General features: G+C 41.5%; 1 protein-coding gene across 1 annotated transcript in view; it reads left to right on the top strand.

The window, feature by feature from the left end:
* TENM1 (teneurin transmembrane protein 1) overlaps window positions 1-15,881 on the top strand; it is a 256,274-nt gene that overhangs the window by 171,853 nt on the left and 68,540 nt on the right. Inside the window, exons 14-17 of the mRNA XM_064463313.1 lie at window positions 3,151-3,270; window positions 5,076-5,337; window positions 7,990-8,257; window positions 13,819-13,962. Of these exons, the coding sequence (XP_064319383.1) occupies window positions 3,151-3,270; window positions 5,076-5,337; window positions 7,990-8,257; window positions 13,819-13,962 (794 nt within the window). The remainder of the gene's footprint in view (window positions 1-3,150; window positions 3,271-5,075; window positions 5,338-7,989; window positions 8,258-13,818; window positions 13,963-15,881) is intronic.

Raw genomic sequence — 15,881 nt, 5'->3', positions numbered from 1 at the left:
GCAGGCCGGTCACAAGCGTGTAGAATGAATCTTAGAGACTGAGAATAGAAGAGGGATGTACAGCACGTTCAGGGGGCATAATGATCTGTAGAGGTTTCTCTGTTAAAATTAAGAAAAGCAGTGAGCGGTACCAAGGTCCACAGCTCATCTGGAAAGAGGGTGAATGTTGAAGCAAGGAAGCGTGAAGTGGCAGTTGAGTATGAAGTGACATCACTGCAGGGAACATGCTCTGAAAGCGCTGGTAAGGAAAGGAATTAAGTGAGGCCTTCTGCAAGCAGCGAAACTGCAGGGCACCTGCGTGCCTCTGGGCATGGTGGTCCGCTCTGTGAGCTGCCAGGGCATTGGGCAAGGAGGGAGACCCGGCTGCAAAGCCGGGGATTGTTTGTTACCCGAGTCTGTGAGATTAGTGCTGGTCATAAAGTAACTGAAAAATGGTTTCTTGCCTGCAGTTAATGCAAAAATTAAAACTAATTCTGATCAAACACTTAGAGATTTAGTAGGTGCTGATAATTCAAGAAGAGGCCAGAGAGTAGAAAACTCTTCAACTTAAAGTAGGTAATAAAAAGACAGTAAATAATGAGGACAAACGTAGCAACACACAGGCAGGCTTAGAACGTTTAACATCTAAAAGATTGCAGAGACAGTTCAATACAGATAAATGTAGAATAACGAGGTTTATGAGTCTTTATCGCATACTGTAAATGTGTGCGGCTTGTAAAATATGACAAAAAAGGAGCAAGAAAGTTGAAAGATAAGTCTCTTAATATTATTTATGAATAATGAGAAGTAAAGTCAATGGGTAGAGGAAAGAAAGACTATGTATGAAATAATGAAGACTGATGAGTTGTTATCACACAAATCTGTGTGCTTGATAAAATATGAGGACAGAGTAGAGTCAGAAGACAGGTCTGTGTGGAATGAACAAACAGGAGTATGAGAATAATGTACTGAATAATGGTGACTCTTAGGGGTCTCTCTTTAGATCAATGTGGGTTGTAGATATATGGAGTGCAGTAATAAAGGGAGTAGACAAGCAAAGGCAGGTCTGGGGATGTTAGAAATATGAGAAAACAATAGAAACCAGTGGTTTCTGCTCTAACAAATCACAGAGTAATTAAACCTGGCTGTTCTGTTGAGTGAGTCTTGTGAGTCTGCTGAGACACGCAAGAGCTTGATTACCTTCAGTGGAGCAGCAGGTTTTGCCCACAAATAGGGCCACAACCAACTTGGTTAATGTAGAAAACAAAAAGGTGGCAAAACAGAACTCTGCTTTGCATACTGGCAGTCATGCAGCCTCTCCCATTCCTCTGGAATTTAGCAGCGTCTTCACTGAAAATCAGCATCTTTCCATGTCCTGCGAGCATGGAACTCATATTAGCAACTGTGGTGAATGGCATGCACACAAAGGGGTTAATTTTTACCAGTGACATATTCTCAGGTCATAGTCAGATGGGTTTAATGATATCATAGTGATAAATTACTGGCCTGTCAAGTGGCTTTGGAGAATGGGATCTTATGAAACAAGTCAGAATTTTCAGAAATTTATGGTCTCCAATTCCTGCATATGATTTCATTGGATCATGATCAATTAATCTCTCAAGGAATATTTTTTAAATTCATATATAGGCTCCTAAATAACTTTAATCTGAGGAGCTATTACGTGTTTCGTTTAAATTACATAGTCACTGTGCAAAGGAAGGATGTGTCTGTTCAGGTCTACCATGAACTTTCAAACTGAGAGAGAAACATAACGATGTCTGAATTTATGCTTATTGTTTCTATTGAGTAATTAATGCCGGTTACCTTTATAAGTAAGTATTCTATTGGGTTTGGCCATAAACGTCTTGACATTACCAAAAGACTTCTGCATACACTGTTCACTTCATTATGTGAAACCACAGTCCCAGGAAATACGTGGAATTGTATCATTAGATCCCAAGACCTGGCTCTGTTCAGCCGGTGGAGGTATGCTAACGTAGCGTACCTGACGGCACGGGGCGAAATGCTGAAAGGTGCGTCTGTGGGATAGAGCTGGGTAAGCCCTTAGAAAATCCCACTAGGTCCTAATCTGCACCGCGAGGGTATTATACATCCTATTCCTCATCCTTGGTGAGATTTCTGTCCTTTACGTTTCAATCTTCAAATACATAAAAGGCTAAAGCTAAGAAAAAGAGAGTAATTTTTTCACCATTTCTGTAGCTAGGGTGAAAGCAGTGGTCTTAAAGGGCAGCAGTGGAGATTCAAATTAGACAGTAGGAAAAGCTTGCCATGTGTAAAGCACTCGTACGGAAGCATTGGAACGGGTTACTTGGTGAGGTTATAGAGTTAGACAAGCATCTGTCTGGAGTAATGTAGGTATAGTTGATCTTACCTGAGGCAAAGGAATGGACAAGATAAAGTCTTGTATTTCCTTTCAACTCTTATTTTCTATGATTTTGTGATCCAGTTAGCCTCCGATTAGACCCACTTAGTAATGAGTTCACTTTCCTGTCCGTTGACTTTGATGTGTTCTGCTGTGCTGCCATATTCCAAACTCTTTACTGGAATGGGAGGATTTTTATGCTGGAAAGTGGGTGCAAGTCCAGCATGTCCCGGAGGGAATTTAAAAGGGCATAACATGTGATAGCGGATGGAGAAAAATGTATGTTACACTTGATTGGGCACTCTCTGAATTTACCTGTATAACTTCCTGAAGTTCAGTGAAGACCATGTGTCTCACTGCTGCCTTATCGCATCAGTTCAGCTTTTTTCTAATAGACAGCGATGCCCTATTCTTAGCAGCAGAGAATGAGGTTTCATTCTCCCCTTTCACAAATCATCACCCCCTAGAGCTGCAGCAAGCTAAATCACGCTATCAGTGAAACCTTTGCAGTGCTATTTAATGGCAGAACAAATGGTATCCTGAAATACAGCTGGAAATGGAAATATATTCTCGATACACCATGGAGAGCCTGTGTGTCATCTTCATGAGATAATGGTTTTTCAAATCAATCTTTTGGCCTTGTTTGAATTTTCATTCAAAATCAACAGTCGCAATGATATCAGAGAAGTTCTGTCGACCTGGGACAGAAGCGTAGCACAGTTTCTGAAATCAATGCTCTCTCACCCTCCTGATGTGTCTAACATGTTGCCTTCTACTTTTTGTTGCAGACGGGCATGTGTCATTCGAGGCCAGGTGGTGGCAATAGACGGAACGCCGTTGGTTGGTGTGAACGTCAGCTTTCTGCACCACAATGAGTACGGATACACCATCAGTCGACAAGACGGAAGGTCAGATGTTCATGTATGGTCTTCCGCTGGTTGGGATTTGCGCAGTTAGGGCCATCTACCGCCTTCGATTTGTGAACCACATTTTCATAGACATCACTGTTCGTAGTGTGGATTGAGGATGGCATCCAGCCCTCTGCTCTGGGAGCACATTTAGCTAGAGCTCTCTGTGACAAAGGGACCAAAGAAGAAAGAGAAGAAGGAAAAAATCTGAACAGCAACAATATTACAGTGGCATTCAAACACCTGGAGTCAAAACGTGACAGTGATGCTGTAACAGCACCCTCTTGACATTTGTATATTCTCACTAGTCAGGTTTTCCAGAGAATTCCCTGTATTCCCTTTTTTCTTTTTTTTTTCCTTTTGTTAACTATGAATCTTCCAAGTAGTTTATTGAGGTGTCACCGAAGTCAAGTCCTTTAGCTGATCACGTAAGCCACGCAAGTGAAAGTGAGGATGGGCTCTTTCCAGAGCCAAAGCGGTTAAACTGCTGTTCCACATCCAGTCCTGAACAGTGCTGGCTTCCCTCTCCTCCCCGGCCTTGTAGGGCTGAGGTCAGTTCTCAAAGAGAGATGAAGCTCCTGTATATTCTATATTGCGCTCCGGGGTTGGCCACCCGTTCGCAGTAGGGCTGTGATTTGCTCCTGAACTTGAATTAAGCTGCTAAAGGCAGTTTAAGACTTCATCTTCCTTGGCTGTGTTGTGAATGACAAGAAATCAGAAGCTATCTTCCAACAGGGAAAGACTGTAATTTGTCACTGTTTCCACAAATTTTTTTTATTTTTTCTTCTGTTTGGCTTTGTCAATTTATAAAAGTAAGGAGCATGCATATTTATTTTGCCTTAGTTTATTGACTTTCAAATCACACTACTGAAAGTTAGTAATTATCATTTCCTCTTTACACTAGCCTGGATAAAGTTGTTGCATTAAAATATGCTACCTGTATTTCACTGTGAATGTAATCGGTGTCATTTGGGAAATGTGATGAGATATGCATAATTAAGTCTGACTTCTTATCACAGTTTGTTACCATCAGAAGCCTCCATAATAGATGCATTCGATAATACAGAGCGTGAAGTATCTATTTACATATTACCTTGTGTTGCCTGGTACGGATGTCAGAGACTCAGGAAATTGAGGCTCTGTATATTGTGCCTTGTACGTCCCACTGTTTCGCAGCCCAGATATGCCAAAGGTTCTTCACAATAGCTCCCAGAGGATCACCTGCCTTATGTGCAAGAGCTGATTCAGTTCTCAGTGCAATTAATCGGCATCTTTCCCAAAAATGTCATCTTCTGCACAGAGGGGTCTCCTGCTCAGTGTATTCAACCTTTCCCTCCCGCTACTTTTAGAAAAAGGGAAAAGGATATGTTAACAGAGAAAAGGCCTAACAAGCTTTAAGACTTCTTATTCTGCATGCCATACCTGCATAGATGAAGAGTAGCATCCCTTTTCTGGGCTAGGAATTTCTTTTCATGTAAACCAAAGTAACTGGGTCCACACTCTTGTTACAGATGACTCGTTAGTGCAGATTCTAGGTAATGCTAGGTGGTAAATAGAGGGGAGACAGGCCAAGTAACAGTGAAGCACTGTACCTTGCTATCGGAGCATACAGGGAGAAACCACAGAGAAGTAAAGCTTCTTCGTGAATACCAAGGTGACGCCAGGGAGGGGTACTTGAATGATTTCGCATTGTGAATTAAGGGCTGTAATGAGCAACAAAAAGTTTTTGTTTGTGATGCATTGGAAGTTGTAGTAATAGCGTGAGGAAAAAAAAAAAGGCAAGCATTTTGTTTTCTCTTTTCCAGTTTTGACCTTGTGGCTGTTGGAGGCATCTCCGTCACTCTAGTTTTTGACAGATCTCCTTTCATACCTGAAAAAAGGACACTTTGGTTGCCTTGGAATAGATTTGTCATCGTAGACAAAGTTGTAATGCAAAGAACAGAGTCGGACACACCGTCCTGTGACATCAGTAGTTTTATCAGTCCAAATCCGATTGTACTCCCTTCACCCTTGACAGCATTCGGAGGGTCCTGTCCTGAAAGAGGAACCGTTATTCCAGAGCTACAGGTAACGAAAAGACTTTCAGATTAACAATTTGTTCAGCTGCAGAACAAGTTCTAGGTAATTTTAGAAGATGACACCAAATAGTGAGCAATTAAGTGCTGAGATGTTACCCACCTGTCAGAGTGACACCAATGCATGTCTCTTTAGTACAGTTTCACAAAACGCTTTTCTCTTTTTTTCTTTCTTTATTTTATGTTAATATTTTGAGGTGCATTATTTCTTACCTCCAAGTAGAAGAAAGTGGGAAGGCCTAACATCATTTATTATTGAAATCCTGATTTATTTATAGTGATGCACAAAACCATTCTTAGGTTACAGATAAACAGTACAACTTCCCCATACATCAGTGTGAGACATGACCCAAGATGCTTTGAAGACTCCTAGCAATGTTTCATCCGTTCACATCTTCTAGTTCTTTACGATGGCATCTCCAGCTGTATTTTAGCTTCCTGGGTTTTATTACTTTCTTTCCAAGGTAGAGCAATTTTAACGTGACCTTTAGGATTGTTTTTATTTGAATGTCTTTTTTTCTTGGCAGTCCCTTAAGTGTTTAGAAGTAATTTCTAATTGACCTTGTATTTAACTGTTCTTTTATTTGGGACTTAAAAGAGGCTGTATGAGTCGAACACCCAACAAAATACAACTACATGGGTTTCAGATCATGTTAACCCCCATAGTATGTTGTTTGAGCAGTTAAAGTTCAAGCAGTGAGACCTCTTTTGGGTTTTCTTCTGATTTCACTGAGCAAGCCTGGAAGACATTTTAGAGGCTACCCGCAGACATGAATATTTCCAACCTTCTCTCTTTTTCTCATAAAAGTGTTGCTACTGATTAAAGCCCTTTATTCTACACGTAAGAGACCTCTGATTGAACTCAATTGCATCTAAACATCTCCATAACTATTAAAAAAAATTATCGTTTCTGGCCGCTGATGGCCACAGTGTTGCTTCACAGAACATACTAAGTGAAACTAATGAACATAAATTAAGAATAACTGATGCATGCTAGTGAGAAAGAACTGGGTCACATTACTTCACATGAGGTATTCCTGCATCATCTTTAACCAGCAAGGTACACAAAGATGCAGTCTACTCAGAGGGAAACTGCCCCCAGTCCTTTTTTTGTCATTGGGGGGTCCTTAGAGAGTTAAGTTTCATTGTACAGCACTGGGAAGTGAACAAAAAGTAACCCAGAATAATAGGAGAAGGAGATATATTAGCATGAGTTAATGCATGAATATTTCTTCCTGCTTTTTTATTAAAAAATGAGAAGAGATGTCAGATGTATGACAGAGGGGGCAGCTGGGATGTCAGCAGGAAAGAAGGGGAACACTGCAAATCAGGAACAATAAAGGGAGCAGGATTTCCCTGGCAGCGCTACATTTCATATGTCGAAACGACAAGCGCTGGCAGGCCTCCAGCTGTACTGCAGCAATCCTGTGACAGTGATACTGTTGCAGTGTGTAAATAAAATTGTTCTGGAAGTGAAGTAATCCATTGTTAAACAGGAAAAATTTAAAAACTGGGGAATATAAACAAAACAGTTTGTGTTTTCTCAAGCTTGATGAATTTAACATTGTGACAGGTTGGCTCGCTATTATGGAAACACGCTAAAATCATTAACGTTATTAAGCATAGTCTAGTTTTCAGTGGCTTTTGAGTGACTGCAGTGACATCCTCCAAGAAGCTGCACTCTTCTCTTGCCTGCTCTTCCTCACAGTCTGTCCCAGAAGAGCTTCTTTCTCTCAGGAGACCATAAGGGCTAAATCCCTCTGGTAGCTCCAAGGCCCACATCATTCAAAAGGTCACGGCCAAGTGTCTTTTTTTCCCCTCACAAGCTCGCAGTCTTTGCAATCCTTCTAGTTGCTGAGAGCTTATCTTCACTGCAGCCGGGAACTGATACTACCCGCGGTGGGCAAATCCAGGCCAGCTTTAATCCAAGTGACTCAGACAGCAGCACTGACAGCGGTGCCGCGGGGTTTGAACTCGGTTGCGCGCCCTGGGGACTCACCTGTTAGCTAGGTGGCTCTGACGCCCACACTGCTTCATCCTCGCTGCCGTGTGTCCTCAGCTAGCTTGCTAGGTTTCTTACGGTGGGCCTTTGTATGCCACCCCTTCTGCTGAGGCTTAGCCTTGCTGCAAGCACTTCTGCACAGATGGTTTAGCGGGAAGGTTTGTTTTCTTTCTTAGGTCTCCCCAAGACAGAGTTATTACCTCCAAAGCAGGATAGTATCTTCAAATCGTAGTGTAATATATCAAGTGTGTGCATATTTAAAAGGTTTAGACTGTATTCTGGTTAAGAACACTCGTTAAGTAAACGAAATAATAAAGCCAAGGTAAAGCTGTAGAGCTCATATGTATGATTATCTCCTCAGAGATAGTGTTTGCTCCTCGGTAGATAAGAGTAGAGCGCTAGAGGAAGAGGCTCTTTATCAAGACAGCCAGACCACCACCCAGTAAGTTGACAAAGCAGTTTCCGGCATTGGATGTTTTATAATATGCCCGGCTACTGCATTGCTGAAATAAACACAGAAGACAGCAGTATTTTAAGTGGTACTGTGTTCACATCATGATTGTGAAATGTGAAAAAAAGCACCTGCTGTTATTATAATAATTTTGCATTTTTCGTGGCTATAATGATGTGGTTTTTTCCAAGGTGGTCCAGGAGGAAATCCCAATTCCTTCGAGTTTTGTGAAGCTGAGTTATCTCAGCAGTCGAACACCAGGTTATAAAACTTTGCTGCGCATTATTTTGACACACACAACCATCCCTCCCGGAATGACAAAAGTCCATCTGATAGTTGCTGTTGAAGGACGTCTCCTTCAGAAATGGTTTCCTGCTGCAGCCAACTTGGTCTACACGTTTGCCTGGAATAAGACAGATATATATGGACAGAAGGTTTCTGGTCTGGCCGAGGCTATGGGTACGTATAAGCACCTTGATGTAAGCAGAAGCGCTCACACACGTCAAGTCAGGGAAAAAGGGCTTACAAAATTTGTTGCTGCACTTAGATTCTTTTAAATCAAATGTCTCTTTAGCTAAAGTGACTCGAATGATTTCCTAAGAACATTTATTTTCTTGTTCTTCCAATGTCATGTTTCTAATTTAATCAATTTGAAAATCTCCTTTTCTCTCAGAGAATGGTTATGTACTAACAGCATTATATTCAGCTGTCTTTGGTTTTGAATGTTACCTTGAATATGACCTTTGGTGTGTCATTGTTTCTGTCATTTTTTGGCTGTGACATTTAAAATGTCACTTCCACTTAGGGTTTACAAAATTCTAACTTTTAGGCATCCTTCCTTACTACATTTCATGTCCCCAACAGTTAAAACTTCTTGAATTGTTGTTTAAAGAAAGATGTTTATTTGGAAATCATCATGTTTCATGGGCTTTCTTTGCCAAGCAGCACAAGCGGCTGTTCTGAGAATTGCTACAGAAGTGCACTCTCTGCAAATACATTTTATTTAGCCAGCCATTTTTTTCACTAATTTTATGATTTGGTTTTGAAAAGGCTTGCTATTTTTCTAATTGAATTTGGAGTTATGTTCCTTAATGGACTAATCTTATAGATACTTTCCATTAAGATTATTTACCTTACCAGCAAAGCTTAGTATTGTGAACAAGCCCTATTCACTTCCTTGGCAGTTTTGGTCTGCTTTTTAAGTCAGGGGCATCACAGCAGGCTATAAACCAAGGTGGAGCCATCTGCCCTTGCGCGGAATAGCCCCATTCTGAATATGAAAATGCTGTTCTGAGGGACAGCCAGAAGCTCCCTTCAGGACCTGCTGTGGTGTCCGTACAGGCAATGCGCCTGCAAGTTGGCCCGTGCAAAGCCAACAGGTGCCATCCAGGCTATGCAGACCCTGCAACTCCCAGAGCATCTCGTGCGTGACTGTTTGTTAGCATGTGCTCCCAGCCAAGTGGTCTGTGAGGCAGCTGCACGGAGAGGCGATGGGAGAAAGGAGGCTTATAGCACTTTCCCAGTTGTTTGGACTTAGAGACCGATGCAGACGTAGCCACTGGTGTCCACGAAGGGTTATGACACCAAAATATGGATTTACATGTTGTGAGGCACATAGGAATATATCAGAAACAAGGAGCTTATCCTAGGGCTGTGGTCCCACAGTCTACTTCAACAGATACAACTGCAGGCTGCTGTCAGAAGGGACGCTCCCACGTTCTCTCCTTACCCCTGGGCCACCACTCGCATGCATTTGATCATGAAATGAGCCAGATCAGGAGCAAATTCAGCTGAAAGCTGAAGCAACCAGAAAATAAGTGATAAATTTTCAGCTTCATTAGTTTCCTGATCTGCTATGAATGCTGCTGCAGAAGCGCAGCTCTCCTCTTTCCAGCCGTAGCTCACACATTACATTGGCCTGAAGTGATCAAACCTCCTCCCGCAGCGCAAGGTGTCCTGAACTGCTGCATCGTCATACCTGCATCTGCTCTTCCTCCTCTGGCTCACGTCTGCAGAAGGGTGGACAACTTTTCAAAGGGGTCTTTCAGGTGCTGGCACTAACACCAGAGATGGCTCTGAATGTCTCGGATATGGCACGTGGTGGGAAGCAGGGGGGCCCTTTTTGGCTTGTCTGTCTCGTGAAACCTCCTTGTTAGGGGGCAAGTGTAGCCCTAGCCCACTGCACATATAGATTCCCGCTAGGGGTTTGCAGTGAGGGAAGGTATTAAATGGGTTGTTGGTGTCACACATATTTGTGCAAATCCAGAAATGAAAAAAATTCCAGCGTACCCTTTGGCACTCCCGTGGGTGATCGGGCAGGACCAGATGGGTCACAGGTGCCACCTGGGGCTTTCCTCGGCACGGCTACACATGCCCTGTATTCCGAGTCTGTCGCTGCATGGTAACGCTGATGTGTCTGGGAGGGTACAGCTGGGTACACCTGTTCCCTCTGCGTCATTCAAGGTGGTGATCATGAGGTCCAGCACATATCTGGGCTTTAAAACAATTCAAATCTAATACGTAACATCTTATGAAATGATCTGCAGTTACAGATTCCCAAATTAGTAGATGAGCATAATAAGCTTAAATATGAATAAAGCTTACACACTAGTGCTGGATAACTTTTAAATTATTTAATTGGTGCTTTCTTTTTCTTTTCCTTAAATTTTAGGTTAATTTTGCTTCTTGCAAAAGAGAAGCAAAAATATTTATATTTTAAGTGCATTGTTAGCATGCTTTGTTAGATTCCAATAAAGCTTTATTTAATTTGACACACTGTAGTACTCAGGGACCTTTATCTGCATCCATTATATGAATTTTTGTCAAAATAATTTCCTCTGCCAGTATATGACCAATACTTAATAATGCATTCTGTTAGTTTTCATTTTAATTAAATTAAATTGCAGCAGGTTGAAGTCCTGGAACTCAGGAATATAACCATCTGCTTTTGGTTTTATAAATACTATAGACATCTTTATTTTTCTTCAGGGTTATTGACAGCAATGATCACATAACCAGTTACAGAAAAGACGACTTTCAGAGCATATTGCCACTCACAAGTGGTTACGTTTAAGTTTGTTGGAGAAGTGTGTGCTGGTGTTTGTCTAGTCCCCAGGTCCCTAACAAGAGGCCATTTTCTCTTCTCAGAGTAACAACTGAGATGATAAAGTAACATTTTTTTTGTTCTGAATAAAAAAACATCATGTGGATGTTGACACACAAATCCTTGGCGGTCAAGTCTATGCCCCCTTGTAATTTAGCATAGGAAAGGGAAGGATTTCAGTAGAAACCTCAGTAAATGCTCCTGTATAACGTCATACATGCTCAGTCTTACTCGTGCAAGCCCTTGCATCCCACACCACAGCATGAAGCATTGTGCGAGGACTAACCCATCTGGGGTCTCATGCAGAACAGCTTTAAGTCATCTCTGTTTATTACCCTACTTGTTACTTTGGTTGAGTTCATTATATTCATTGTTCAGAGAAGTAAGATGCTGATAAGTACATGTATTTTAGGAGAGGTTGAAGTAGAGGTTACTGTCCTGTTTAATCGTGTCTTATTTCTTACCTGTATTTTGGCAACAGCCCCTCAACTGTGATATGCTGGCACTGCTAACAAATTATTATTCATTCTTCTAGTTGTATGAAAAGAACAGATCTTTGGTACAGATGATGTCAGTAAATCTTTTGAAATCCATTTCGAGACTGCAAAGAACTGTACTTGCTGGCTGTTAGCATCCAGAAACCATAGTCGCTACAGTTCTCCTTCATGCAGTGAAATCTCAGTCACCTCAAAAAAAGGCTAGAAATTAATTTGACCAGAAAATAACACCCCGCAGTGAGGGTAAGGTGACTGAGATTGTCGTTTCACATCCAAAATTGCATTTTGCAAAACCTGCCAATAACAAAATACTTATTTTTCAAGTGGCACTGCAGTCACTTGGTTGACTTTACAATTGTTATGCTTTGCCTGCAAAACTGTTGAGAGGAAATTTTCACTGATGGTGCATCAGTACCTCCAGTTAGATGTTTCAGGGGTTCCTGCCTTAAGCTTACACAGATATTCCTTTTTGGAGCATAAACTTCTCTCATAAATAAGTGTAAGTATACATAGGAACACCTTTGTGGACACACATGAAGTGAGCGTATGTCCCCGTGTCTCTCACTGATGAGAAGGAACAAAAAGGCAGCTACCATACATATCATATGTACATACATACCATACCAGCACGATAACTATGAGAGCAGGGAACAGTAAACTTTAAAGAAAGGGGATGGTAACGTCTAGAGGGTATTTGGAAGCTCCAAAACATCAGCAGGGAATAGCAGACGCTTTACAGTTAGCTACAGGCCTCGTAAATGTGCCACTGCGGATCCACTGGCACAGATTCTCAGCCGGTGTAAATTGTCACCCTTCCCATGACCCAGATATCGGCGTGGCACCTAACGGCAGCTGGTGAGCCGTCCCGTGGGTCTGTGATGGTTCACTGAGCAAGGCTCAGTGGCTTCGTGTTACCGCTCTTTACTCCCTTCAAGTATACACGGCTGACCCAGGATTGAACATGTTAAGCGCATGAATGGAGTAAAGATGCTAACGTGTAGGTGGCAAGTGTGAGGTTGCTTCATAGGAAAAATCTGCCCTTTATCTTCTCTCTGCATTAACACGTAGAAAGTAGCGTGTTTGGTAACTGAACCTTGATGGCTCATCCCAGCGCAGGACGTGGCTGTTCTGGAAGAAGCTCCCTGCCCACAGTCGGGCCCTCAGCCCTCAGCCCAGGGAGTTGCCCAGAAGCATTGCTGATGTTAGTCACAAGAGCTCCTGTAACCGCAAAATTGGACAGGGTGGCTGCAGGACACTGAGACTGAAACCTCTAATGTTTGAAACATATGCTATTTACAGTACTTAAGGAGACATGATTTTTACAAGTCTGAATTTAGCTGCAAAAATAGGTTCTTTCTGCTAAAATGATGAAGCAGCTCTAAGTGAACTTGCTGTAAGGAACAGCTTTCAGTTTGCCATAAAACATTCACCTTACAAACACAAATGCTCCCCGCTATAGCTGGTCAAAGTATTTTGATTGCATCCAGTCATGGAACTTAGATGGCATTAGAACTATTTATGGTTCAAGTAAAATGTACCTAAAGCTGCTACACAGAAAAAGTGAGAAGAAAACACTCAAAATGTCAGAAAACTACGGGTTGGGGTTGTTTTTATTTTGTATATTAATACACTTTTAAAGGCATTTTTATTTTGGAAAGGCTGACCTATCTCAATATTTCCTAGATCAAATTTTGGGAGTTGGTATCAATGTAACATTCCTCCTTTATGAGTTGCACTGAAATCTAAATACGTTAACTAGAGGAAATAACTTTAAAGAAAAAAAAAGTCGGAATATTAGAGATACCAAAATTAAATTTTGAAGAGGGTTTTTTTTTTTGTTTTACTGAATTACTAAGGGAAAAGTTTTTTGGTCGGTTTGAGTGCCCCCAGAAACCACCATCCTTGGGGAAATTCAAGATTTTCAGCAGATGTTTGGCCAGCTATAGAGGGGAGCCATGTCATCTACAAGCCTGTTAAGATAAATGTTTAATTCTAGAAATTTTCAGCTTGGCAATCCATTTCTGCATAGCTAAGTTTTTACGATTAGCAAACAAAACCAGTTTGTTTTAACGTGGATTTTTTTTCTATTTAAGCTGTTAGTTAGGTAATTAGCAGAAATGCAATAAACAACCAAATCAGGAGTCACTGGAGGAGATTTATATCCTTAAGAAATCCATAACTGCTACAACAGAAAAATTTCTGCTTTGAAACAGTAGTAACTGTAGCTGCAATAACATACTAATCTCTTAAAACCCTTTTTCAAAAAAAAAAAAAACAAACATTCAACAATAGCAATCAGGCAGAGGAAAATTAGTGGCATCATTGCTTGGCAGATGAATATCAAAACCCAGAATGAAAAATTACCTGGTTGTTCACAGAGGAAAAGGTAGACTGATAGATCTTTAATTATTTGTTTGCAGTGTCGGTGGGATATGAATATGAAACATGTCCTGATTTTATTCTGTGGGAGAAGAGAACGGTAATCCTTCAAGGCTTTGAAATGGATGCTTCAAATCTGGGAGGCTGGTCTATAAACAAACACCATGTATTAAATCCACAAAGTGGTAAGTCCTTCCTTTATTAACTGGCCATGCAGAAGAAGAATACAAATTTTAAAGGAATTAATTGTTCAAATTTTAAGCATTACACTTCCTAATGTGTAATCCTCTGTATTTGAATGTGCACCTTCATTTATTGAGAACTGAACTGTAAATGCCATCCGAAAGGATATTTTTAATGTTCTGGCTCCCAGGTATTAAACACTAATATCAGTAGCTCTTGTGATCACTAACAGGTTTTGGTCATTTGGATAGAAAAAGGGCGTACTAATTTAGGTTCATTCTCACACTGTTGGTATAGAAGTACCACCTTTTAGGTCAGTTTATAGCGTGTTCTCAGTGAAGTGCCTACACCCCTAATTCATCTTATGACTAACATCAGCCGGTAGCATCACAGCACCAGGGAGACAAACCGTGCAGGAAAACAGACCGGCTGAGCGAGAGGTAGCACTTCCGAAACCACGCCGCTAGTCCAGCGTGCAGAATCACTTGTGGAAGAGCACAGTAAGTTACTCTGCAGGACAAGCAATCCAGCGCCTTTCAAAGCACTAGGAAAAAAAGCTGTAAATGCTTTTGGCGTCGTAACATTAACCCTGCATAGAGATTCTTCAAGCATGGAGGCTTGAATCTGTTTTCTCATTGATTTTGTCTTATTCCTGGGGGGGGTGTTCTTTTCCTCCATTAACATCTATAATCAGGAATTAGTGGGATTAAATTATTAAAACAATACCCGTAGATAAATTATGGTAACTAGAAAAATATGGTTTTGCCAATAAACAGATATCTCACTGTCTGGGGGAAGAGAAACTTGGGGTCAGATTTCAGCACTTCTAAATCAGCAGAGTACTGGATTCAGTAAAGTTCTCTCAATTTGCTCCAGCCGAGTGTATCCACTAAAATCTACTTCCATCTGCAAACTTCTGTTAATGAAGACCCGTGCGCAGATGTATGTATGGCTGTCAGGTTTTTCACAAGTTCTGTTGTTGAATGCAGAGCTACAGTATTAATATTCCAAATACAAAAGGTCAGATTTAGTTTGTAAATTATCTGGATTTCTGTTTTGATTTAAAATAGTTTGACATTTTAAACAGCGGTTCTTTCATACCCTGTCTTATTGGTTTGTATAGATTGTCTCTTTTAAATGCCAGCTATTGACATTTAACACAAAGAGAAATCTGACCTCAGTCAGCTCAGCCCCCAACTGTGAGCCCCATGGTCTGCTCCTTATGCCAATTTACCACTTGCATAGTTTAATTTCAAGACTAAATTGCTGGCCGTAACTCCAATTTATATTACTGTCTGCTAACTGCAGTGGTTACTACTATAATTCACCCCATACGCAGGCACTAACATGTCCTGAGATTTTGTAAAGTATACAATTATAATCTGAGCGGGGCTAAACCATGGGTCTCCTGAGCACGGGGTATACGGTGACAAATTGCGTCCTGGCCCTGTCTCAGCTGTGGGGCTGACAACTCCAGGGAGCACTGACCTGCCAGCCACACGCCACCCCTCTGAAACCATCCAGGCTGCGCCTGCTGCCCCAACCCAATCACAGGGATGGGGAACACGCAGCGTCTTCTACCTGCTCCTCTTCCTCGCACGTTCTCACTGTGCTGGGCATGATGAAGGCTGAAGTCGGGGGAAACTGCTAAACACCTTTATCTGTTACTTACGGAGACACGGGCTGGGGAGGGGAGGACATAAGCATCTCGCACTTGAAATCAGTGGGCCTCTTCTCTTTACAGTTTGCACGCTGGGGCATCTCCAGTGAGGATGACAAAGGCCAGCCAGAGCTCAGTGATATCTCAGATGTTCCTTGGGATTATAATGGGCATTGAGCATGCTCACCTGGGTCATATATAAGAACTAGAAAAGCAGTTAGGAGCAGAAAAACATTTTCTCTACCATAGCTAGTGCCCACC

Source organism: Phalacrocorax carbo, chromosome 11, assembly GCF_963921805.1.
Source record: "Phalacrocorax carbo chromosome 11, bPhaCar2.1, whole genome shotgun sequence".
NCBI classification, from domain to species: Eukaryota; Metazoa; Chordata; class Aves; order Suliformes; family Phalacrocoracidae; genus Phalacrocorax; species Phalacrocorax carbo.
The sequence above is the reverse complement of the archived record's forward strand: the minus strand, read 5'-3'. Positions and strand labels throughout refer to the sequence as shown.